Below are 27732 nucleotides of genomic sequence, written 5' to 3'. Positions count from 1 at the left end.
GTGTTTCCGTCATAAGTAGTATATACTGTGCCTCTGTAGTAGGCAACATTCTGTTTTGCAGTTTTTAAAATGGCACATGCTACCCTTGTTGTAATGGGAAAATAGAAAAGTTGTGTATGATCATAGACACCATCTTACAACTCAAAAGTTGATTTTATGATGTTGGTAATGTAGTCCAATGGAGATCGTAGAGCGGAAACTCCGCAGGCACATGATCCATATGCCACCACATATCATATGAGAATCTCAGGCACAATTTATAATTCTGCCTCAATAAAATACAAAGTGGAATTCTGGCAAAACAGTTATCCCTTCTGCTACCGTACATAAAGGATGTGGGATCTGCACATGCTCCAAACATATTCCAGAATGTTGTTGTGGATGTGATGAGGCTCTCCTTTGTGGTATTGTTGTATAGCATTTTAGGACCCGTGTGTTATTTTCCCGATTCATGCCCTTATATAGGTATAGAGAACCTTGTCCTTATATAGGCATAGAAATCATAACCATATTTAGACATAGCCCATGCAGTCCAAATAAGGCATGGCTACTTCCACTAGTTCCGAAAATCCACAACGATTTCTTGGAAAACAGGGCTTCAGCAGTTAGGGACTTCCCCTTGCTTGAATATTGATTTGTCCAAGAACTCATGGAGTTTTCAAAGAACTACGACTCTTTGATGACGTTATTATGTCTAACTGTACGTCAAACTCAGCACCTTCAAGGTATAAATAGGCCCACACTTGCCATAGCAAACACACGGTGGTTTGGAGCAGTTCAACTATCTACTTGCCGAACGCATCTCGCTACAGAAAGTGCCGATGGAAGCCGACCCTCCAGCAGAAGCACTGAGAGAGACGCTGTCTTTTCTCTTGCCAAGAAAATTAGCTCCGGTGTTTCTAAGCTCCCCTTGCGGGGTGTTGGGAAATCGAGTCCTAAGACTGACCTCCTTCATTCTAAACCAAGGTACGGAGCTGATTAGACCCTAAGAGAAATCTTGGACAGATTCTTGGCAAAAGAATACTAAACTTATGCTATACCACACTTACTTCTTCCCTCGTACTAGACTTAGGTTAGGTACATCGGGGTAGGCGTATTTTAGAAGTACCAGTTGAGTACTTTTATGCTTTATTTATTTATGTATGTATTTTATGGCTTAGAAACCATACCATGCTTTTACAGAATTATTTTACAAAACTCTTCTTGTAGTATGCATTATACTTTACAGCCAATATCGCGATTGTAGCAGTTCATTTCTTCTGCATGAGAAAGAAGACTGTTCAATAAATAATTTGATTGAAAACACCTATCTCTCTATTTCTCTGCACCTCTGGTGAAACAAAACTTTTATAAATGATGCCTATGGTAACAATTCTAAGAACCTTTATTAAGACAGGTACCGCAAATTAACTGTCTTCAGTTTACTACACCTATTTCATGAATTAATCAAACTATTACTCTATCTTGCTTCATCCACTCGCTATCTAAACAATAATTTAAATAAAGCAAATCTTTGGTTTCATAACTTGTTTTAGTAAACCAATTTTTTGTGGAAAAGTACATTTTTTTGATATATTTTTCATTTCTTTTTTACATTTGCATTTTTACACAGCATGTATACATTTTAATCATTCTTTAAACATATATACATTTCTATACAATATACACAGTATCTACAAGCGTGAATGTGAATATAAAAACATACATACTATGGCAAATTATCTCATGAACCCTGTTTCTGGTTCTAATGCCCAATTATTCTTAAACAAGGAAAAATATGGCAAGTAATTATAGAGCCTTATTCCTTAGTCTTGGTCATCACAGTGTTTTTAAACAAAAAAGCCTTGGAAGAAACACCCTTTATACTTCCTTTTCAAGTTTAGGCTCTCAAAAGAAAACTTTTTATCAGTTCAATATTTCAGTGATGCCAATGTGAACTACAGTCGACGCGTTTCAGCCTCTATTTCTTAAGGCCTCCTCAGGACTTGGGCAGCAAAATAATAATTTCTCCAATAATATCTCAGTGGCTCCAAATGATGCACCGGACAAGCAGCGCAGCCTGCCCAGCCGGGCTAAGCTGCCTGTACAATATTACAACCCCAACTCGAGTCTCTTAGTATTAAAACCAGCGTCCCGTAAGTAAACTATTCCGGTCTCGTATGTAGACTCTTCACAGGCGCTCTGGCAAATGCTCGGCGACCTTCTCTCCTGCTCGGTTATTCGGCTCTGGTGAAACGAAGCATGCACGAATGACAGAGTAAAATATCTATCTATTGTTTCCACGACTCTGAAGATCGGTTTTATCTTGGGGAAACAAAGTTGTCATGTTTATGCGGTTGTCAGAAACTAATCCCTTCTTGTGAATTCGAGAAAGTTTCTAGTGACCTCTGAGCTAGCTGGCACTCACAATTAAGTCTAATATATTCGATAGAGACCTAGTAGACCTAAGTCCTACGTCACATCTATAGGATATATTATTCCAATGCGCAGAGCTTATTGGGAATATAGGAACTACACTACAGTATGAGACAGCAGGTACATGACAAACACATAAAGCAGGCACAATTGTATATTAATTTTGAAAACATTTATCCTGCCTATCCATGAGTTGGAGTGATATGTCTATCTGTCCAAATCTATTGGCAAGCTATTTACTTTGTGTAGTCGTCAACATCTTTGACATACAACACAAGACTATGCTTAACGTCTGCCCAAGCCTCTGCACCATAACTAAAGCAACCTCAGAGTTCTAAGCGGGTTATGTTAGCACCATATCAAAAAGGTGCAGAACTTTTCTAGATAGGAAGGACAATGGGAATTATTGGAGCCACCATCATTGCCAGATCGGAGCTTTTTCATGTATTCACGCAGGCTGATAAAAGTCATTTATGCAACTTCGCAAGGCATGGACAAGTCAAAATGTTGATTTGCAACTCTATGGACCAGGCTGCCATAGGTTAAGACGATTCGTCCCACAGAGTCCAGAATATTAGACTCTCAGTCTCTTGGGGAAATCAGGAAGGTTTAAGTGTTCAACTTGGCAAAGGAAACGGACAACTACATTCTAAGGGAAGAGAGTGCAACAACACAAATTTTGGGTCACAAGGCTCACGCTTGTGTCATCCCCTGATCTGCCTGTGCATTACTGAGCAGCCAGCAGCGCCACATTAGAAGGCAAAAAAGGCTCTGAAACTGCAGAGAAAGGGTGCAAGATTTATGTTAAAATGCCCGATTTGGCTTTAGTGGTGGACAAAGTTAACTTCAACATTTTGACTTCTTTTTTGTTCCACCGTAGGAGTAAAGCAATGTTTTCTGAGGAAGGCCCATAGCGGTGAGAAATGTCCCTTTCTGCAGATGTTTCCAGACCACCTGTGTTTTGTAAGTCCATGAAGCATCCATATTCAAAGAGGAGAAGAAGTTGTCAGCTTATGGGTGATTATCTTCTTTACGGGCACAGTCTTTATAAAACATGGTATGAGCATTGGAATCTGATCCAAAAAGCTTTTCCATACGGGCAAATCTTCAATTCCTATTGAAAGGTTGCCCCAAAGGTTGGTTATCAAAATAGGCCTGAAAGCTTTCTTTCACCAATCGTAAGAGGTCAGCTGACTTTAACGGTTTTAAAGCGGTGCAAAACTTGGCTACTAGGTGGGGTTGGTGAGAGCACTGCCTTCATTGGAAGTTGCACCAAACATCCAGGCTAGGTGGGTAGAGTCTGGCGGTGTCAAGTTCAGAGATGCTTTAACTTTTAAAACCGCAGGAGTAAGCCCACCCTTCGGGAGAGGCCCAGAGGGTTACAGCATCATCCTGAAGATATTCTGTAAGGTCTGCAAAATGTTTTGAACTGTGCAGCATAGGCTCAAGGAGTTAGGAATTCCAGCTTCAGATTTTTCCAACCTCTAAAATGGCTTCAGGAATGAGACCTACGATGGAGAATAGTTTCAGGATTTTGAATACAGCAAACACAAGGAGATGATGGACGGAGAGCTGAAACTTTTCAGACACTCACCCCAATTCACAGATCTGGGTTAAATCCATCATCGTTCTTTAGCTCACTTCGCCACCCCAGTTCATATGCAAATCAGTCTTGACCTCTTGGCAAATTGTTCTCTGTTGGGAAAGATACATGAAGGGAAAGGGGACCGCTCTAGGATATCCCTGCAGGCCTTGGCCAAAAATAAACAAGTTTCCTGCTCTGAAATGGACTTTAGATGCATCACTGCATAAGAGCTGCAGGCTGAGGTGTCGTTTTCAGATCGCAGACATCACATACAGATGTCATATGGACGTGTTTTTTAAAAAGTCTGCAACACGGTTTAAGCCTCAAAACTTTAGAAGAAGATATTTGATCTAGTCGGTGTTGAAACATGTGGAATTTTATCGCTGTACAACAAAGGAGAGCTCCGGACTTGCACCAAAAAGGATTTAAAAAACCAGAAACTGACACCAGCGTAACAGTTGGTGCCTCATTTGTCCAGATGTTTTCACCTGGACATACAGAATTGTGGCTGAAGGGGCCACCGGACAAATGTTGAAGAGCTACTGCTGGTCAAAATGTTCCAGGATTCAGTGTGGTACCTGAAGGGTATTCATATAGTGAGGAATCTACAGAAAGAAGTATCTATAAGAACTGGAAAAATCTATGCAGGGTGTCAAGCAAAAATAATTAAACAGCTATACTGGCAGTTTTAGATCTATCTAAAACTCCAAAATGATACTTATAACCTGCATTTTTATATGTTATAAATCAGACAGAAGGAAGTGTGCTTCTTGCTTGACCACAATATTAGTCCTCTCTTGGCAAAGAAGAAATACACATTTTTGTTTAAATATGCAATTCCTTTTAGGCCACATACGCAAAAGGTAATCATTTTAATTCTACTATTCACATTGATCAAGAACACTGTATACCATTTGGGTGCATTGTAACTCAATTGTATGTGAACACGAAATGTAAGCCATATCTGCCTTCTCTGGGTCAATCTCCTGGGAGTCTGGAAGGAGAGTAGGAGAACACAACAGCACACAGCAAGTTCAGTCTCCCCGCAGATCCTTAGCAAAACATATGGAACCACAAGACACCACAACCAACAGTGTTCTGAAAACACTTTTTAGGTATGCTGTAAAGTCTCTTCATTTCATGTCCATGTGCCACAGCCTCAGCATTCCCATCGATTATTACTCTCCTACCATGAATCTTGTATAGTATAGTAGGTTTAGTATGTCCACTGAATGTAGACAGGATAGTGTAGTCTACAATATTCCAAAATATTCAGTGTCCACATCATCTTCGCTTATAATTGTAGTGCAGAATTCAAGGCTGAAGCCCTAAATGTCACTGCATTATGCCCTTTATCTGATTCGTAAAAAACACCGTTTTTTTATTCATTATATTCAACATTTGAGTATTTTACCTGCCTCCCTCCACTCCCCAAATCCTTGGAGCTCACTCTGCTTCGCCAACACTTTCTTCTCTAATTTTGAGAGAAATGACGTGGATGCCACAGCATCCACATTTCTATATCCTTTGGCCAGGCTCATTTAACACCCTGTTAGCATTCCATACTGCTTAAAGTTTTCATGCATCTCTGCCCACAGCTGGTGACAATACGTTTCATTGTTAGGAGTCTCGAGGAAGGGGGTGTGGCAATTGTACTGAGCATGTCGATTAATTTTATTTTTTTATGCCCGTTAGCATCTTAGAACTAGCAAGCATTCCTAGCCCACAATCAGTGCGTCAACCTCTTCCACGGCTCCTCAGATTCCTCAGGATAACAAACTCCTTGGTACATCTAATGGCAAGTTTTGCAAAGCAATGAAAGCAGTACCTAAAAAGTCAACTAATTGCTCAATACGGAAAATTATGACAAAGGCATTTAAAAAGAGTGAATTAAGCAACTGATCGGCGTATTTGAAACAAAGAAACATTAAGACTATCTAGTCACTATTGATACAAAGGTGCATAATTTACATAAACAAAACTGCAGTCATATTTACCATTTTAGCTTCTGACTGTATAGGTGGTGGTGAAGAAGGACCTGGAATGCCAGGGACATTAGGCACCACGGTGACAGGTCTAACAACCTGAAAAGTAAAAATAACAAAAATGGGCATAAAGCATCCATTATTTTGAGAAAGCAGTTTATAGGTACTGCATAATATATTAGAGAATTTTAAGAAAGTTACGAAAGCCTCTTTTACACAGAGGAAGATGTAATCCATATGAAATGCTCAATATATGCGTACAAGCATACGTAGCAAATGAAAGTGTGTTCTTTGTACATTCACATAATTCACTTTTTATCCTCGTTGTTTGCATTTTCTATTGTAAGTCCAGTAAAATGTTAGTAGTTTAAATCTCTCCCAAATAGCAATTTGCATTGTGAGATCGTTCAGTCAGAAACACAGTCTATAATATGAGCTCAGCTGAACCATTCTTACATGGCACTATTTGAACTAAAATATTCTTTGTCTGCAGGACCCAGAATACGGTACAAACAGTTGATAGAAAGACACACAGATTTGCCTGTACAGTAGTATTGTTTGATGCACTGTCTTCACAAAAAGTACATTTATCCGGCAAACCAAGAGACAGGGACGTCTACAAAACAATTGCCACTGAATCCTACAGTACATTAGACAACCAAGGGCCAGATGTACTTAGAACTGGTCACAATTTTAACCCTGGGCGGAGCTGGCGGAGGGGGACTACGTGGAGGTCCACCGATTTCAGAATAAACTCCGCCATCCGCCTCCAACCACCTGCAGATCACACTGAGACGTGAGGACTAGGAGGCCGGCAGCCTGCGGACGCTGCAGTTTCTTTTACCTTTAAATGTATTTTTTATTAATTCTTAATGGGGGGGGGTGTAGGCAGGGGCTGGTCAACTCCGATCCACTGCGGAGTGTGCGGAGATTTGCCTACTCCGCGTTCTCCACGGAACGTGGAGTATGCAAATCTCCACACACTCTGCGGGGGGAGCGGAGCTCTCCACCCACTCCTACACAATTTGCGACCAGTATTTTTGTGACCAGTGTGATAATTTGTGAACTGACCAAGGTATTAAAAGGTCAGTTCACAAATTACGGACATCTTGTGAGTCACAATTCATGGATAATAATGAGGTAGGTTGCAAATTGAGACCCACTATGAATCACGGCATCACAGGCATGGTGGCCTGATAAAGTCAGCAGACCACCACGTCTGTGATTGCTTTTATATAAAGCAATCGTGGGGTCGTGGTTGAGGAGGCCAAGATAGCAATCGTATTCTAGTAACACTTCCAGACCTACTCCGACATCCATCGCCTTCATTCAGCTGAAGGCCGCTATTTCATGCCAAGACCTCTCCAGTGTACACCCAGGCCTCTGACGGGGCCCCTGAAGACTGAGACAGATTGGTGGCAGCTCTCGGTGGCAGGAGAGGGAGCTGGGCTGCCACTAATGCTGTAGTAAAATGGCAGTCACTAACTAAGAAAACAGAGGCCTAGTCTGCGGTGCCCCAGAACTCTGCTGCTTGTGCGGCTTCGGGCCACGTCGGGGATATGACTCGGATCCACACAGGCACAACTGCACGCAGTGGACACACGAGGAACTGCAGGAAGTGCATCACAATGAAAGAACTCACCCGCCAGGACCCGGGGCACCCCAGGAGGAAGGAAGAAACAAACACTGAGCCTCACACAGACCACCCATTTGAGGCGAGGTTCTTAGGGGGGGATGCCGATAAAATAAGCACAGGCAGCTAAGGTAACATACACTGAATACACCTCTGCGGAAGTCACCCGGGAGCCGACCCCCTCGCATTGCCCTGGACAAGTCCTGCCAATAGGTTTACGCGGGGGGTTGGGGGGCAACAGACGTCATGATTTACTATTGAGCCTCACAGTTCCAGGTTATTAATGACTCAGTCAACAAGGTCTGGAGCAATTCAGTATACCAGCTAGAACTGGTCACATAAGGTTTAGATAATATAATAAACCTGCTATACGGTTACTCCATCCCAAATTACATCTCGGAGGTCACAAGGATAGTATTCTTAATAAAGAGAGCCACAAACAGATCCACAGGGTGATTAAGGCACTGACACGACAAGCCCCCTTATGGCATGGCCGCTGGTGAGTCATACTGCTTGGCTGAAACACTTTGGGAGATTGGGTTCACCGACCTGCAACGTCAATTCAAATTAACACGTACCCAAGTCCACAAATACTTAAAGCTCCAACACACTATCAGGCAGAGGTCATCCGCTTCCTAGAATTTTGCTTGATGGAGGCCAAGTTATTAAAGGGCCACCTGAACCACAGTGGGATTAGCCTGAGCTATGGATCACTAATCTGCAATGCGCCCAACACACTAGTGAAACTTTTAATGAAATGGGAAGGATGGGTACTGTCCCTAGAAGCGACAAAATGGAGAGAGGTGTGCATGGCTCACCGAGACATCACTATGTCCTCATGTCTTTGACTGATTCTGTTCCACTACCTTCACTTGACTTATCTTATTCCTCAGTGTCTTTGGCACGCTGGCATTCTCACCGAACCCAGTTGTGCCCAGTGTCTCCATCCAGGGCCAGACTTCTTCCACATGGTATGGCAATGCGCCAGCATTTACAAATATTTGCAACAGATTGCTAAAGCCCTCAATCAAGAGCTGGGAAGATCCATCGAGCCAAGATGGCTTTACTAGGTCTTCTGGAAGGTTTGGGAGATACCCGAGGGGACCACAGGCTTGTAGGCATGGCAACGATTGTACCTATAGATGACACTGTACGCAAATGGAAATCTTATTAACTGCCCACATTATCTGAGTGGAAAGCAGCAACGGACTGCAGTGCGAGACAAGAGCAATCTATATACAAGGCAAGAAAATGATGTACCAAGAAATGTCAACAAGATCTGGGGTTAATGGTGGGAATACTATGGTCTAACTGTTCATTGGATGATATATTCTGATACGTGGAGGGTCTTGAGAAGGTCTGTGTCACAGTAAGACTAATGCAATTTCAACATGTTATGTCATTATATATTCTCAACATTCAAGTTCCCATTTGCGAATCTCTCCCTACCTCCTTTGAGGAATGGTAAAAGATTAAAGTTTTGCAACCGGAATTCGGTCACAAATTCAGTTCGGCCTTTGGAATGGACGGTCTACACTTGTCCCTTTCAAATACTGAATCGGCATTGGGTCACAACTCAAACTGCGATTTAGTAACTTATTGCTGAATCACAATTTGTGTTTTGTACATCTGGCCCAAAGTTCTTTAGGTGTGCTAAGCCAGCAGAACTCTTGATTTTAAACAACAACTTGTGAGGTAGAAGTGTTACAGAGTTGGTTTCCAAAATAATGTGTGAAAAACACACACGCTTCAGGACCAACCTGTATAAGAAATTAATAAACACCTTTTATGCCTGTATCTCTTGCTCTGTGATTATGTAATTTAATAGATTCATAACAAGATCCACATTTCACCAAGAACCTAAAATACAAATACAGGCCATTCAAAACATATGTAACACAAGCAATATATTGAGTACTTATAAAGTGCAGTTCTTAAGCACGGACAAAGAAGCTTAGCAGTGCATAGTTCAGAAATTAGGTTTGCCCAGAGAATGACTATATATGGAGCTAAGCTGAGAATCCACTTCACCTAATTCTCATTGCCAGAATGAACAAATGACTCACCACATGCAAAAACACATACCTGAAACAGCGGGAATAAGAAAAACCGGAAATTCTATAATGATTGTAATTGACGCCCTTTAAAACAGATTTAACATAGGTATGATATGCCATAACCTGTTATAGAACCCACAGAATAGGCATTGCAAATGGGTTTTAGAAAGAATCATCATAAGGGCTGGGTAAGCCCCCTACCACTACAGCCTCCTGCCTCTATGTAGATCAATTTGTCATACTGACACTGTAGATATCCCAAAGAATATTTGATACATATTTCACACCGAATCAACAAGTAGTTCAATGAGTCTCTCAACTTAGATGAGAGCAACTAAAATGGCAGTTTTCCCAAGTTCTCAGTTTACTTTAACTAGTGAATATGGCATTAAAAGTGTTATGGGAAAACTGGCTAAAACAACATCTCGATCTCACTGGATTATCAGAAATACTGATCTAAGACCTTGAGAGATAACATTAGCAAAATTCATCGTGAAAACAAGAAATGGTTAATGAAGAAACAAACAAAAAATTATCATAAATAGGTTATAAGGGAATTTGCTTCTTTAATTCCCAATACCGACAACCAGCTACTTGCGGTCATGTTTTTTCCTAATTCCTTTTATGGTATTATGCTTATTTCCGAAGGGCTCAGGATTCAACTTCTATATCAATTAAAGGGAAATTTTGAAGGACAAGATCTCGCATGTGAAGGAGAACTAGGAGTTAGAGGGATTCCTTTTACATATGTAGCCTGGTGCACTCTGCCTGACTTTGCTTAACAGATTCATGTTTAAGAAAACAGAGGAAAGTATAATAGAGCAGCCAATTCAGAAAGAAATTCTGAGAAGCTTGGTATTTGCTAATCTTGTATGTGAACAGTAGAAATGCAGAGTACGTTTCGAAGCAGTGATCAATGCTTGATGAAGCAGTGATCAATCCAAGGACACGCCTATGTGGAGAAGATTCCATAGTTCACTGCTTGATGAGGTTTACACTCGAGCAGTTTTTTCAGTCAACTAGTGGGCCGCTGAAAAGGCCAAAAAGAGGGTCTAGATGGAAATTTTAGCAGGTGAATTGCAAAGATGAGGTAAGTGGGAGCTGATATGCTTGCACAAGCAGATGACTGCTATAGTATTGTCGGTGTCAACATACAATCCCCTTTGGCAAGGATGTAAGGAAAGCACAGAAAGCCAAAAAATGGATTGAGCTGCAGGAAGTTGGACTTGTCTGCCTGAGACCAAAGGTGATGAATACTCATATCAGTCCCTCAGTCAAACCCCAAAAAGTATTAAGTAACACTGGTATCTGGATTCTGTGAACTGAACAAAACTCATTCAGACTGCTTTTTCGACATGGTTACTAAAATAAGCTCCACTGAGTGGAGTCTGAAATAAGACTCAGCATGGTTTGAGGAATGGTCTAATGATCTCACTGAGGAGACATATGAATTGTGTTCCCAAAAAGGAATGGATCCACATGAATAGACAGAGCCATCATAGTAGAAAACTTTGGGAGAAACAATATTGGCATAAATGTGCAGGTCTCGAGGTAGCTAGGGTAGCACTGACTTCTCATCAATCTGATTTTTTCAAAGGGGGAGGAAAAGGTATTCTGGTGGATGAATCAGGCAGAGCCCTTGAAATATCTATTCTTTGAGACACACAGGCGGTGGCTCTGCCTTATTTATTTACAAGCCTCAACAGTAAAGAATACTAACCTATATACACATATATACACATATGTACACACACACACATACATATATACACACACAATACACAAATATATACATATATACACACACACATATATATATATATATATATATATATATATATACACACACATATATATACACATACATATACACACACACACACATATACATATACATATATATATATATATATATATATATACATATATATATATATATATATATATATATATATATATATATATATGTATATATATATATATACACATATATAGAGATATATATAGTGACAACAGCCAGAGTGATTTATCTATCGAACCAGAACCTAAGATGGTAAAAGACCGAATTTTAAAGGAATTCTCGTTGATGGCCAAAGGAAGGCAACAAAATATACAAGCAAACAACGAAAGCCCAGGCAGAGGTCAAGGAGGAAACAGAGCAAGTCTTTCCAGCAGCAACATATCAGACAACCCAGTGGGAGTACTTACAAGGGCACGAAAGGCGAATAAATATATGAAAAAAGACTGTGGTCAATCTCGCCAATTATTCTTTTACAAAAACTGAATTAGAGGTACTATCTTTGGGACTGTCTTTTTGTCATCATCCAGGTTTAATTATACTGAAACACATATTGATTTGTTCAATTTTGTAAGAAAGCTAAAATTGAAAAAATGGTTTGCCACCAACAACCCACAAAGCATGCAACATGTAAGACCGAATCCTTTGTCATTAACTACGTTAGATATTGATACTTTGCATGCAGTTCATGATAGGTTGCGTTGAACAATTTAGTGATGAGCCATTTTTAAACCTGATCAACACGGATTTTGATATTGAATGAGTTGTGGAACACATTTTAAGGCTAAATCTGTTTTTATTCCTCAAATCAATAATGATGCCATCAATTGCTTTGAGAAAAGAATGATAAAAGAATTGCAGAGAATTGAGAGAAATAATTCCAATGGTGTTCAGAATCTTAGAAAAACACAAAGAGAGGCACTAAGAAGTCTAGAAGAACAGGCAGAAATTTTAATAAAAAAAATCAGATAAAGGGGGTTATGTGATCATTTACCCACTCCAAATGTATCTTGAGGAGGGCCAAAAACAATTGACGGATACAGACAAGTATTGCTTTACAATGAGAAAACCAACAAAGATGTATTAGACAAACTAACAGATTGGCGGGACCAAGGTATCCTTGAATGAGATGAATATTTGTTTTATTATGTAAAGATCCAAAAATCCCAAAGTTATATTTACTACCGAAAATACACAAAGATGCCAACCCCCCTCCACCCCCCCCCCGGTAGACCAATTGTATCCTCAAGAGAAAGTTCTCTTGAGAATATATCCAAATACGTGGATCATTTCCTGCAACCCGTAGCATGAGGTTTACCATCCTACATCAAAGATACGGGTGACTTCCTGAAAATCATTATGGGAGTCATTTGGAAAGAGGAGTATCTATTGATGAGTATGGATGTGTGCAGCTTGTACACGGGTATCCCTCAGAATCAAGGAATTGATGCCTGTAGACACTTCCTGAAAGGAAGATCACTCTCCTTCCTGTTCCACACGGAAATGATCCTAGAGATGATTTCAATATGTCTTTAAAACAATTTCTTCCTCTTCAACAACAACCTATTGCATAGACAAACCCAGGGAACAGCAATGGGAACTTGCTCCACCCCCAGGTTTGCAGGTCTTTACCTCGGTTGGTGGGAGCAGCAAGTTGTCAGAAACACCAGACAGTTTAAAGACCACGTCGTCCTCTGGGTTAGATATAGAGACGATATCTTCTGCATTTGGCACGGCAATGAAAGACAAGCATAGCAATTTGTGACCATGCTTAATGACAATTCACTCAATCTACAATTCACAAGTGAAACAAAATAGTAACACCATTGAGTTTCTGGAATTGAAACTAGAGATCAAGAACAACAAAATAACAAGTAAACTATTTAGAAAAGCCACGGTAGGTAATAGTCTATTACATGCTCAGAGCTGCCATCCCAAAAATCTCATTCATAGTATTCCGTATGGAGAGCTCTTGAGAGCTAAAAGAAATTGTAGTATGGAGGAGGACTACTCCAGGGAGGAACAGGTTATGACAGAGGTTTGCAGCACATGGGTACAGTAGATCCATCATCAAGGATGCCACCCAGAAGGTTGCTAATTTAAATTAGGAGGACTTATTGCACCCTAAAAAAGAAAAAGTGAAGACAGATGAACAAATACGGTTCATCACCACCTTCCATAATCAAGCGTGGGAAGTATGAAAGAGTCTCTAAAAGTTCTGGGAAGTATTGAAGAAAGACGAAGATCTCAAACTAAGTGTAGGAAATCATCCATCATTTAGATTTAGAAAGGCAAAATCCTTAAAAGACTCTTTGAGTAGTAGTACCATCAAAGAAACAAAAAAGCCATGTGGGTTACAAGGCTTCTTAATTGTAATAAATGCAAAACCTGCAATTTCAGTTTGAGTTGTAAAACAGTGAAGATATGCAATGAGACGCCAGCATTTAAAATTTTGAAATATCTAACATGCAATACAGAGTATGTCGTCTATGCTCTACGATGTCCATGCAACCAAATTTATATTGGGAGCACGATTCGTAGAGCAAAAATTAGAATTTTGGAGCACTTACGTGCCATAAACAAAAATGACAAGCAATATCCAGTAGCCTGCTATTTTAGCTTGAAACACAACCAAATTGCTAACAATTTCAAATTCTATGTCTTAGATTGAATAACAGAGAGAGAGAGAGGGGAGGAAATCGGACATTAGAACTAAGAAAGTTAGAGTCAAAAATGATTATTAAATATAACACCATGTGCCCTGCAGGCCTCAACTTGGATGAAGAGATGTCAGTTCACTTAAAATGAATAAGAATAACAGTAGCTGTATGTCTATGTCAATGTTTTTAAGGTTTTGTAGTATTTTAATATTTTATTTTAACCTTCAGTGTGCAGAAGTCCAACCTTAACACAATTATCATTTGGTTTGTTGCAGGACATTGAAGCGGAGAGCAGACAAGCATATTTAACTTGCAAATTACTAAAAGGAAGTCATATATCACCAGGATCAATTTTGCTCACTTGAGCCTGACAACATTTATGTATATAAGACGCAAATCACATTTTTTTGTGTTTGGTGATGTTTTGAGTATCTGGAGCAATTATCATGATCTAGTAATGAAAGGGCAATGACCGTACCGGTCCATAGATCTTAAGGTACATAGCACTGAGTACAATGACCCACTTGGGTAGAATTGTGTAACAATTAATTGAATTGGGTTTACGGAAGGGTAAAGGTATGAATACGCTGAACGCGTGATGATATGGGTTCATTGTCACTGTATCCAAAATGAATTTGTGTTTTTTTACTTTGAAGCAATGTATTCCTATGATTTTGCGGAGATGGCTGACAACCACTTTACAAGCGTTGCATGAAAGCTTGGGCACAATTATTCTGCTGCAATTCAGAGTTAGAACGGGAAAGTTCTATAGAATACTTTATTGAAGGCACAAACCACGATAGTATATTTACGATGTTGAACGAAAATGCACACTGTCACTTTAAAAGTACGAGCACTCACTTGAAACCTTGCCCATGAACAAGGAGTGACTTTAAACTCCGAAACCCTTAGAGACTTTTGTTGTGTCTAATAAACACGTCTTTCCATTGAGGCAGCGGCACCTGTGTGTTTTCTTATAAGAAGCACCTTTCACTGGACTGTGTTATGTGATTTTGGGGCAGCGACCCTGCCGCGTTGCCCTCCGTTACAAGAGGCTTGGGCGAACGCCAACTACTGCGTTGGATTATGTATATATGTATATCCACAAACAAAAGTTTGCCCCCCTGAAGCCATCACACACAAAAGGAATATACCACAAATGCCACAGGTGGCTGTATTCACAGCGTTCCCACCTCGTTCCATGATGTCAAGTCAAACGCGTTTCAAGTATCAATGTACTCTTGTTCACTGGCAGAGTTCACTCCTCATTGATGCATGGACCCAACAAAACTGATTGGGTCAATGATTTATTTAAATACACAAGTCCCGCCCCCATGGGCATCTAGCATTGTTTTTAAAATAGTTCACACAATATTTGCCATACGTGTAGTCCCATAGCAACCCAAGTGGGTATTTGCATTGTTCGCAATATTCCAGGCATAAATGAATTCATACAATACAATACAATACAGATGCATTTGTAAAGCGCGCTACATAACCGTGAGGGTCTCAAGGCGCTGGGGGGCTGCTACTGATCGAAGAGCCAGGTCCTAAATAGGTGAAACGATGACCAGGCTCGTTGCGGTACACGCCAATATGTACAAATGGCTCAGGACCCCTCTGTTCCATATCAAGCTCGAGTTTTCAAGCATTGAGGAGCCGCCTCTCCGGTGGCGGGACGGCTGAGCAGGCCACTATAATTCACAAACAAAAGGTTGCCCCACCGAAGCCATAACACACACAGGGGATATACCACAAATGCCACAGGTGACTGTATTCACAATGTTCCCACCTCGTTCCTTGATGTCAAGCCAAACACGTTTCAAGTATCAACGTACCCTTGCTCACTGGCAAATTTCACTCCTTATTGATGCACGGACCCAGCAAATCTGATTAGGACAATGATTTATTTAAATACACAAGACTCGCCCCAATGGGCGTCTAGCATTGTGGGTAAAATAGTTCACACAATAATTCCCATACTTGTTGTCCCATAACACCCCAAGTGGGTATTTGCATCATCCATAATATTCCAGGCATAAATGAATTCATCCTAAATAGGTGGAACGATGACCAGGCTTGTTGGGATACATGCCAATATGTAACCCTGGTCATCATTCCACCTATTTAGGATGAATCCATTTATGGCTGGAATATTACGGATATTGCATTTTCTGTAGTTACTTGTGCAGTTGCCATATTGGCTCTCGTCCTTGTAGAACTGCTTTCTGAGCTTTGAGGATCCACACTGGGAACAAGCATCAACCTGTATTTGGCAGCTTGTCAGATGTTCCACCAATCCCGGCCATAAAGGTGCAACAGGAATTGTGGTGTAGCATTTGATTTCTGATCTTCGATTTTGCCCCGAACTCGGGCCAGTACCAGGACCTCTGAATACTCTGGGAGGAGAGGGAAAAACCAGCACTTTCTGCATTATTTCACTCTTCCCACGTTTGAATTACGTCTTGATTATTTCTATATCCACAAATGCATCTACGTATTCACTTTTGATCTAGCATGCCTGCATACTACCTGCCTCACTTTTCTCAGCGGTTATACAGCTATGAGTTACTTTGGCGCACTGCCATTGGAAAAGCACATTAATTCATATTGATTGCATGCCCCCTCATTATCCTGTAATATCTTGCATTGTAAATATTTGAATCGTACTGATATTCTGCTCTTCTAGAAAATCGTTCTAATTTTTGCAAATTCTGAGCAAGTACTGTAGTGCTGGACTAAACCTACAGCAGATCAGTAATGGGTCTGCAAAGTATCATGGCCTGGGGTATGTTTCTCCCCAACGCTCCCTGCAGTCACAGTTGTCTCTGACCCAAAATAAGATGCTCCGCACTTTAGAGTTTGGGTAAATTCAAAGTCTGGGAGATGCTTAAAGTCTAGGGGCAGAGCCTGGGGGGACTGGTCATGTGGAGGGAGAAGGTGTCTCATTTTGCTAAAGAGAGCAGCAAGTAGTAAGATCTATAGGGGACTTTGAGGAATCTGTCAGAAAATAAGTTTTGGACAATGTCCCAGGGAGATGTAAGAAATGTTAAACCCACAGGGGCCTTACGCGTAATGCTCCAAATGACTAAGTGGTAGCTAGTATGCTTTTTTTGTGTCTGACATGTTGTCAAGTGTTTATGGCCCTGAAATGCAGGATAGAGAACCAAAAGAGGAAAGCATGCCAATCACCCAGATGGCAAAATCAGGCTGTTGCCACAGAGGGTCACAGCGAGAACAAATATAAAACCTATTGCACAGTTTCCTGCCTATCAGCTCACATATGAGTCTACCACACAGCAACTCAATCAACTCAACCGATCCACACTGCCCAGATCGTACAACCCGCCCAGCAGTCAACACTGACGTCTAGTCAAATGGAAGACTCTGGTTACGACAATCCAAAGAAAAATTGACCAGATGTTGACAAGAAGCCTGGAGACTGAAGCCACAACCAACTTTCAACATATAGAAGGGCCTTCTCAAGAAGTTTGCAGCGGAGGCACGGGATACATCAACAGTAATAAGAAACTTCTTCAAAGCACACGGGCTGGAAATGCTGCACAAGAAGCAATACTGGTAGATCAATCGGAATGAGTGGGTCATGCTTTAGATAAAATACCTTCCCCAAAAGTGGACACATGCAATTAATTCTAATGAGAAGCTTGAGGAGGCCGGCAGCAGGGGGAAGAAATTGCAACAGATTAAACAAGTATTTGCAATGCACTAGGTCTCGCATTACTGAAAGTATGAGCTATTGACATTGCATTATTATTTGCAACGTCTATAGCTCATACTTTCAGTAATGCGAGACCTAGTGCATTGCAAATGATTGCGTAGTGAGCCAGGAACCAGCATTGTATCTCTGAGTGCAGAACCGCAAGCTGCTCCTAGAGGTCCCTAGTGAGCAAGGCATCAGAACTGCAAATCTAATTGCAGTACCGCAAGTTGCTCCTAGAGGTCCCTTGTGAGCAAGGCACCAGCACTGCATGTCTCGGTGCAGTACCGCAAGCTGCTCCTAGAGGTCCCTAATGAGCAAGGCACCAGCACAGCATGTCTACAAAGTTGGAGCTATTGGCATTATAAATGGCAATGTTTTACATAGCTATGTTGCAGGGTACAGTACCATATGTGGCCAAAAGGGGACCTCTTTTGGTCACATACGGTACTGCACCCTGCAGAAGATATGGTCAATCCACCCTACCCATAATGCATTGCATGCAAGACAGTGAGACGAGTACATTCAAATAGCTATGTTCATATATGCAATTAATAGCTTTGAAATGTGACAAAAGAATTATTACATTAATTTCGGTTTAGTACTCTGTGTAGAGCTGATGAAAGGAAATGTATAGACGGTCTCATATAAATGTGAGCAGTTGTAGTGAGTGAGGTAACCACTGCCAGCCATGCTTAGGACCAAGCATGTATCTTACTTGAAGCCATTTAAGAAAAGAGTGTCTTGAGGCTGTAATGAAAACCTAAGGAGTAACAACACATTTAACAGGGGGTGTTCTCAAGGGAGGTTACAAGAAGAGACAAGGCGGAACTAAGGAGGGACTACTAAGCCTATTGACCAATGAAAAGCCACAATTTACAAAGGACAGGGACAGGAGCCAATTAGAAAGAGGGGCGGAATAGTGGGCACATCTTTATGCCCATTTCCTGAATACAGCGTGTCTCGAAGAGACAGCGCAAGCGCAGCCTAGGCGAGACCTGAAAACCGGGCCCAGAAAGGCATATTAAATTCCAATCAGGCACAGTAGGAACTCCTTAAGATACAACCGATCCAAGTCCATCCATTGCCGAACCCAGTACAGAATAATCTGTTATCATTGTAGACTGCCAGGTCCTATCTTGAATAGAAATACCCATGCCTAGGAGGACCCTTCCACCAAAGGGATAACAAACTTTGGAAATCTCCTGTGGGAAAAGGAAAAGAAAAACAAAAGGAAGAGAAAGACAAAGAGAAGGCTGGGACTTGATAGGGACAAGTTGGTGGTGTCCATTTGAGTCCGGCTGTACGCGGCCCTTCATTCACCCACCAGGTGCGATTACGAAGAATGTAGCCTGCAATATGTGCTCTCCCCTCTTGCTCTGTGAGGATGACGTGGCCGGTCCACCCGCACCGTAAACCTAATGCGTGTTGTTCACCTTGGCTGAGGGACTGACTAAAGCTGCTGCTCAGCACCACTCAGCTGTTCAGGGAGAAACTCACCGTAGTTATGGGATTCCACGCCTGGCAAACAGCGACAACAACAATGTCGCCAAAAACCAGTGCAGCCACTAAAGCCGAAGGCGGGATTGCATCTGGAGGCAGAGTGGGCCATGGTAGGCTCAGCACATGAAGCCCTGCAGCAGGAGCCCGAGCATCAACAAGGAGATGGAAAGCGCAAGGACGGTCCTGCGCATACAGATGCCCCCGGAGCAGTGGCAAGCATTTTTAGGAAACGTGTCCGGTATCAGGTGGTGCAATGACAGTGCTGCAGAAGAAGATGTCTACAGAAAAGATGGTACACATAGCAGCTCACCCCCTGCGAGTCTGAATGCTGGCACAGACCTAGAAAAAGCGACCTGAGGACTTGGCAGAATAATCCCCTCAGTGCCTCCATATGAATGAGGAGCTGCAAGGCATGGAGGCCGCCCTGGACGCAGAGACTTCATGGCTTTCCCCTAGTAAGGCCAGTGGGAAGGCTCCCTCCCCACCAGCGAAGGGCTGCCCCAACATTGTGCAGTACTGTGAAAGAGGTTAGTGATATAGGGGTCGGGGGGCATTAGGGAGGCTAAAAGAGGGACAGGACATTATAAACCAATCTAAAGATAAAGCAGGTCTCTCCAGTAAGCATGTGGCTGGGCGGAAGGGTGTTGGTGGCCGGAGAGGGAAAGTTGGGGATTCTCAGAAACCCAGAGGTATTAAGGGACCAAATAAAAGGATGAATGAAAAAGAAGGGAGTCCTCAATGGGACACAACTGTAGAAACGGAGTCAATGGAGCATTTCTTCTCCCTATCAGAGCAATCAAACTGGTCAGGGGTGACACTGACTCGCTTGACGTTGATCCTAAAAGAGGGTGGGGGGGGGGGAAGTCAAAAGAGTGTTTCACGGGCACTGTAAGTGAAGAAAGTGATGTGGTTGACACGTCTCCTATAAACTCAGAGGATGAAGGCTCTTGGCTACAGTCAAGAAAAATCTCTCAAGAGAAGTTTGAGATAAGGCCAATGTCAAGGCTGGTCTCAACTGGGACTATTCTGCCAAGCCCCGGTTAGAAGGAAGTTTAATGACATGTCAGGATGGGGCAGTCGATTCAGTCACACTTCATGTCATTTATCAGGGTATTATGTTTCATAGGGAAGAGACATGGGCAGATAACCTTCGGGTCAGCAAGCCAACAGAAAACTGCAAGGCGCCATTCGAAAAGTGGCAAAGCCATGCTTGGAGTTTTCAGAAAGAATGGGCACATAGGAGGGAAGGGCAGCTGTTTTAGAGACAAAGGTTAGGGCCAATAACATGTCAATGGCGGCACAAGTCACAAATGGAAGCTGGAGGAATTTGAAAATAGACTGAGACCCAACAATCTCAGGGTTTTGGGAACGACAGAAGACTTGTAAGGCAGTGACATAGATCATACAAAATTCAACTATTAAAGGATGGCTTCCCCCAGGTGGCATGGTGGAACTGGGAGACAGAGAGCCCATAGGATTCCACTCATACAAAACCAACCTACATGAGACGCTGGGAGACCTTGGGCCATCCTGTTCTTTTTGGGAACTACCACCTGAGGTTGTTTTCGAAAAGGCACAACCAGACTCTAGGCGTACTGCCAGTGGGTGTACTTTCTTTGTGAGGCTGGACTTCTGCCATGTGACAGTAGAAAGACGATGGAGGCTGCGGCAGATGATTAAACCCTTTCAGAATAAAGGTGTGCATGCATTTTTGTTAAATACAGCTGGACTGAAAGTAGTCACACTGGACAAAACATCTATCTTTCATTCAGAAATGGAGGCTAAGGAATTTCTAGAAAATGTATCTTGAAAACATTGCCTTTATATCATCAAGTTTTGAATCCAACTCTTATTTCTCTTTGTTAGTTGGGTTTTTCTAGATAGTCTAGCGAGTGGTGCACAATTTGTTTTCACGGGCAACTTTAATAATGCAGACTTTGATTTAAACTTGATCAGAGTAAGATGAAGGAGACACACCATCAATAGACCATGGTTGGTCTAATTGCGTAAACGTGGGTGGTTTAGGCGGATTGGGGGGGTCAGGGAGGGGAAGGGGGCAGATGGAGATAAGGGAAAGGGCTCGGAGTGGGTAGGAGGTGAGATGGGTTGGAAATAGGAGCTTAAGAATTTGTTACAGCAGGCAGAGGTGTAGGGGCATAGCTGATTACTTGTGTTTCTATGATGTGGTGGGCCTATACCATGTAATTGCAATGGTGCTTAAACTGCAGGAATATTTAGAATATAGGGTGGTTAATAACAGGATATATATTTGCTCTATCAATATCTGTGGGCTAAGTGATCGAGTTAAAAGGGGTAGAGTGGCATTAGGTCTTAAGTCAATTTGGTGTGATATCATCTGAATTCAGGAGACCCATGTTGCTTTGGAAAAAGATTAATGTTCTTGGGGAACTAGGGTACGTACTCCTCGGATGCACTACTCAAAATGCGTCTAATACAGGGGTGGCAATATTAGCTGGCAAGAAGAGCTGTTTGGTAACTCGTAAGCTTTGAAATAAGTTTGGCAGATGGGTCATCATGGAGTGCCTGGTGGGAAGTGGAAAATTCACACTCAGCTCAGTCTGTGGGTCCAACTTGAGACAGCTGTAATGGACTATCTGGAGATAGAGCTTTCATATTAGCCAGCACCCCATATCATGTGTGGTGACCTTAACATTCATTTAGAAGTAAATGGTGAGTCGGTCGACATCAGGCGTTTATCGTAAGAAAGCCATTGGTGTATGGAGCAGCTCATCAGCTGATAGAAGATCATGAACTGATGGACATCTGGGACAAAGTAAAAACGCCAGACCCCAGGTACACGTTCTTCTCTTCCCCCTACCCATCACCTAGATAACTTTCTGGTATCAGCAGCCCTTGGAGGCCAAGTGGGGATAGAGAGATAGCCAAGAGTTCTAGCTGACCATAACCCACTGGTCTTGGAGAACTCTGTAGAGGGTCTATCTAAATTAAGCCCAGTCTGGACATTTGATAGAAGGTTAATTCTTGAAGTAGACTAGATCAATCACATGCGTAAGTGGATATCAGAGTTTTTGGTAATAAACCTTATCATTTCCAAAGAGGACTATATCCAACTTGAGTCCATCCTACCCTGTGACTGGTCAGATCATCACATGGTCACATTCTTCATCAATGAAAAAGTTAAATTTAACCCGGTTCAATCCTCCAAGCCCAAAGTCTGGAAAAAAGACCTGAAAAAACTCAACCCAAGCTCTCTGCCTCCTAACAGCTGCAAACTCCTACTCCCACCTAACGGCACGACGGACGTTCAATCCTTGACTGACCACTATCTCAACGCTATGACCTCAATAATTAATGAGGCTGCACCGATGCAGCTAAAAAGAGTCTCCACCAAAATATCCAATCCATGGTACGATGGGAGTCTCAATGAGGATAGACGAGACATGCGAATGGCAGAGCGCACTTGGAGATCAGCTCCCTCTGCACTGCACCTACAAACTCTGAAGAAAAAGAGAAACGCCTATTTCAGGAAAATTAAACGCTCAAAATCAGATTTCTTCAGCCTCCAGCTCGACCAAGCAAAAAACCGTCCGAGGAAACTGTTTGAGCTAATCAGAACACAAGCCAAGGAGCAACCCCAACCACTTAGCACGGTGCGCGAAGCACCCTCCTGTGAAGACTTCTCCGCCTTCTTTATCCAAAAAACTGATAGCATTAAGAGCGATCTCCTCATTGACGCAAGCCTCTACTCCAGACCGCATTGCATAGCACCCACTGAACCAAAAAACAATGCTACATGGTCATCCTTTGACACCTACTCCGAAGAAGAAATTGGCAAACTGCTCAGCACCTTGAAACCATCCAATCACCTCACAGACCCCCTTCCAGCTGGTGCTGTAAAAGACTTTACCCCTCTGCTTCTCCCACTCTGGACTAAAATTATCAACAGCTCACTTCAACAAGGAATCATACCTGACTCCCTCAAAGTTGGACAAGTCACACCCTTACTTAAAAAACCTACAGCCGACTCCCGTGATTTGAACAATTATCGTCCCGTTACCAATATTCCCACTCTCGCTAAACTGCTGGAAAAATGCGCACAACTACAATTGACTAAACACATTGATCAGTTTGAGCTACTCAACCCGCATCAATCAGGCTTCCGAGCTGGGCACAGTACAGAAACTGCCATGACTCACATAATTGACGACGCACTTCAAATCCTAGACCAAAACGACACCTGCCTCCTCATCCTGCTTGATCTCTCTTCAGCATTCGACACCGTTAAACATGAGAAGCTACTCGAACTACTAAACACAAGAATGGGTTTATCTGGAACTGTTCTCAAATGGTTCACTTCCTTTCTACACAACAGATCGCAGAAATTCAAGAGCAACAACATGATGTCCTCCCCAATGCCTGTATCGTTAGGCGTCCCCCAAGGTTCCTCCCTATCCCCGACTCTGTTCAACCTAGTTATGGAACCTCTCACCACGTTGCTACAAGCATCCAATGTTCTCTTTCACATGTACGCCGACGACACCCAACTTTATCTCAAACTACAATCCCCCAAAGACATTTTGCTCCTGAACTCGACGATCCTGGCTTGCCGATAATCACCTCAAACAAACAGAGTTCCTTCTGATCTCACCTCCAGCAAAGATCTCTACCACTCAAACTTGGCTTAAACACCTAACCGCACTCAATGTCCAACCCACCATCGTGGACTCAGCTAAATCTCTAGGCATAACACTTGACACCAATCTCAACATGCAGCAAAATATCAGCAAGGCAACTAAGGGAGCGAACTTCCAAATTAATACCTTGAGGAAACTCAAACCCTTCCTCCCAGCCAAAGACTTCCAAACTGCAGTACAAGCACTAGTCATCCCTCGAATAGAATATGGCAGTATCGCCCTCTGCGGTCTCCCCCTTACCACTACGGCACCCCTAAGAGCCTCCCTAAACGCTGCAGCGAGACTCATCACGGGGTCAAAAAAGCACTCTCATATTTCCCCGGACCTGAAATCCCTGAACTGGCTGCCTTTTGAAGACAGAATACACCTGAAAATTGCTTGCATGACACTCAAGGCGGTACACCTTAACTCACCCGGCTACCTCACTCAGAAGTTGACAATCTCTGGCGGCTCTAGAAACACCAGAGGCACAAACAATCTTCTCCTGAAGCCTAGAAGATTTCGGAAAGAAAAAACTTATAAACGCTCCTTTTCAGGAATGGCACCCAGAATCTGGAACTCACTCCCTCCTGAAATCAGGCTCATCTCCTCCACTATACGATTTAAGAAAGAAGTAAAAGCTATCCTTATGGCTAAATACACTTGAACTACTACTTCGGACTCTTTAAGAATCTGCACAGATCTTACTCCCTGTTCGACCTCTTTGTTTATTTGTATTATCTGTATTTTTGCTCTACATCTATCTGTTCTGTTAGCTTTACTGACTTACCTGTTTGACTCGGATCATGTACTCTCTCTATGTAAAGCGCTCTGATATCTGAAAAGATCTTGTTCGCGCTATATAAAACTTTCAAAATAAATAAAATAAATAAAATAAACAAAGGTAGTGCTACAGGCAACATGGTATGGGACTCGTAAAAGGCAGGAGTCAGAGGGGAAACTATGAGCTATAGCATTCACAGGTAGAAGCTGAGGCGTAGTCAGATTCATAAATATAATGAGGAACTTTCGATGTTGGAAACACAACAAATTAAGCGGATTAGGGAGAGGGAGGACGATTGTTGAAATTCGCCGTATTCAGGCGCCAGGCCGCTAATCGCAGTGATTTCGGGTCTGGATGAAGCACCTGTCCCTGGGCCATAGTCAAGAGTTCTGGTATTGGCTGTAGACGTATTGGACGTTTCTCTGACAGTAGATGCAACTCTGTGAACCAGTGTTGCCTCGGCCAACAAGGGGCTATCAGTATTATCTTGCACGGTTCGTTCTTCATTTTTGTGAGCACCCGCGGCAGGAGGGGAATCGGTGGAAAGGCGTAGGCAAAGACTCCTGACCATGCCATCGAAAACGCATTCCCCGACGATCCCTCTGGCATTTCTTGTTCTGGGCTGTTGCAAACAGATCCACTGTCGGTACTCTCCATTCGCCAAAGACTCTTAGTAATATGTCCTGGTTGAGTTCCCACTCGTGGCAGGTCGATTTCTGTCTGCAGAGATTGTCCGCTTGATGTTCTGATCTCCCGGAAGGTACACCGCCTTTAGAGATACTCCGTGTTCTATAGCCCATTCCCATATCTTTGGGGCTTCCCGCTATAGGGCGAGTGATCTTGTGCCTCCGTGCTTGTTGAGATAGTGCATGGCGGTTGTGTTGTCTGTTCGCACTAAAACAGACCTTCCCTGAACTCTCGGTAGGAAAGCCAGCAGCGCCAAGCCTCCTGTTCTTAGCTCCAACAAGTTGATGTGAAGTTGTTGTTCCTGCCGTTTTTTATCGACCGCTGACCTGTAAATTCTGGAGGACTGCCCCCCATCCTTCCATAGATGCATCCGTGGTAATTACCAATGGAGCTGGTTCGGTAAGGAAGCAAAGACCCACTGAGATGTTTTTGCTTTGGGTCCACCATGTACCTGCTTGCAGCATAGCTGGCGTGACTTTCACTTTGTTCTCGAAGGATCCCTTTGCCTGGTACCATTGTAGATCCAACTCCTCCTGCAATGGACGCAATGGACGTCCCTAGGAGCGATTTGTATTTGCGTACTGAAAGACACTTTTTTCTCTTGAACTCCTTGGCTAGAGTATCGAGTCCCAGTTGCCTCTCTGTGGAGGGAAATGCTTTGTTTTCTAAGGTGTCCAGAATTGCCCCTAGGAATGCGATCTTTCTGGAAGGTTGAAGGGATTATTTTTCTATATTCAAAGTCAGACCCAGTTTTGCAAACAACTGTATGCATGCCATAGTTGAAGTTTGAGCTGAAGCTTCCGATGGTGCTTTTATTAACCAATCATCCAGGTATGGAAATACTTGGAGTTTTCGTCTTCTGAGAAAGGCTGCCAGCGGCGCTAGACATTTCGTAAAAATTCTCGGGGCAGACTTGAGGCCAAATGGCAGCACTTTGAACTGGTAATGGGCTACGGCTACTGTAAACCGAAGATACATCCTGTGGGAAGGATGAATGGGGATATGAGAATATGCATCTTGCAAGTCTAGGGTGGTCATATGATCCCCTGGGTTTAAAAGCAGTAGAATGTCTTGGAGGGTCACCATCCTGAATGACTGTTTTTTGAGGTAAGTATTCTGAGATCTTAGGTCTAGTATCGGAAGCAATTGGAGAGCATTCTTCCGGAACAAGAAGAAACAGGAATAAAATCCCCTCCCTTTCTGGGAGATCGCCACAGTTTCTATTGCTCCCTTTCAGAGGATTGTCCGAATCTCCCGGTGCATTTGAGATAAATGTTTGATCTCTCGACCTGTAGGGGGAGTGCAAGTGGGTAATTGAAGAAATTCTAGAGTATGTCCGAATTGAATGATGTTGAGGACCCATTTGTCTGTATGTTATTGTTTGCCAATGATGTAGGTAGGAAGTGACTCTTCCACCCAGGGGAACTTGTGGAGGGGAAGTAATACATGAAGCCGGATACCAGACGTTGTCATTGTCTTCTATTATTATCTTTCCCTTGACAAACCCCTCGTCCTCTAGGAGCGGACTTAGAATAGCTCTCTTACTGCCTCTGCCCATACTGTTGACGGTATTGCTGTGATGACGATGAATAAGAGGGGTATTCCCTTTTGGTAAACGCCTCTATAAGATGGTTGTCCGCTTCCTCGGGCGCCTCGAAAGGGCACCTTGCGATATTGTAATGTACCCAGGACCTTCGCCGTATCTGTATCGTTCTTGATAACCTGAAGGGCTTCATCTACTTGCCTTCCAAACAAATCTTCCCCATCGTATGGGAGATCTAGAATCTTATTTTGGACCTCCGGTCTAAAGGCAGAAGCTCTTAACCAACCTCGGCGTCGTAGGACCACCACACCCCCCAGGGAGCGAAAGGCTGTGGTTGCGATGTCCATCGCACAATCGATGACTTCAGCCGAAGTCCTCTCCCCTTCCTGTAGAACTTTTTTCGTTTCCTGTCTGGTGTCTTCAGGAATTAGGTCTATGTATGAAGCCATATCACACCACATTCTACCTGGCATCTCTGCCCAGAATGACAAGGGCATTTGCCGCTCTAATGAGGAGAGCAGACAGAGGCAAACCTTTTCCCCGCATTGTCCAAACTTCTTCCCTCTCTTTCTGGAGGTGCAAATATAGGCGCCGATGGATTTTTAGATTTGTGGTTGCACTGCCTGGGAAATTACCGAGTCCGGTTTAGGGTGGCCCAGTAAACAAGCTGGCGTCCAAAGGGGCCTTATATTTCTTTTCCAGTCTAGCG

At 42.7% G+C, this 27732-nt stretch overlaps 1 protein-coding gene across 3 annotated transcripts in view; it reads right to left on the bottom strand.

The window, feature by feature from the left end:
* ATF2 (activating transcription factor 2) overlaps positions 1 to 27732 on the bottom strand; it is a 403773-nt gene that overhangs the window by 147079 nt on the left and 228962 nt on the right. For all 3 annotated transcript variants that reach the window (XM_086948508.1, XM_086948506.1, XM_086948507.1), the window contains exon 9: positions 5998 to 6084. In XM_086948508.1, the coding sequence (XP_086804634.1) occupies positions 5998 to 6084 (87 nt within the window). The remainder of the gene's footprint in view (positions 1 to 5997; positions 6085 to 27732) is intronic.

This window comes from Lissotriton vulgaris, unplaced genomic scaffold (genome assembly GCF_964263255.1).
Source record: "Lissotriton vulgaris unplaced genomic scaffold, aLisVul1.2 SCAFFOLD_798, whole genome shotgun sequence".
Lineage (NCBI taxonomy): Eukaryota > Metazoa > Chordata > Amphibia > Caudata > Salamandridae > Lissotriton > Lissotriton vulgaris.
The sequence above is the reverse complement of the archived record's forward strand: the minus strand, read 5'-3'. Positions and strand labels throughout refer to the sequence as shown.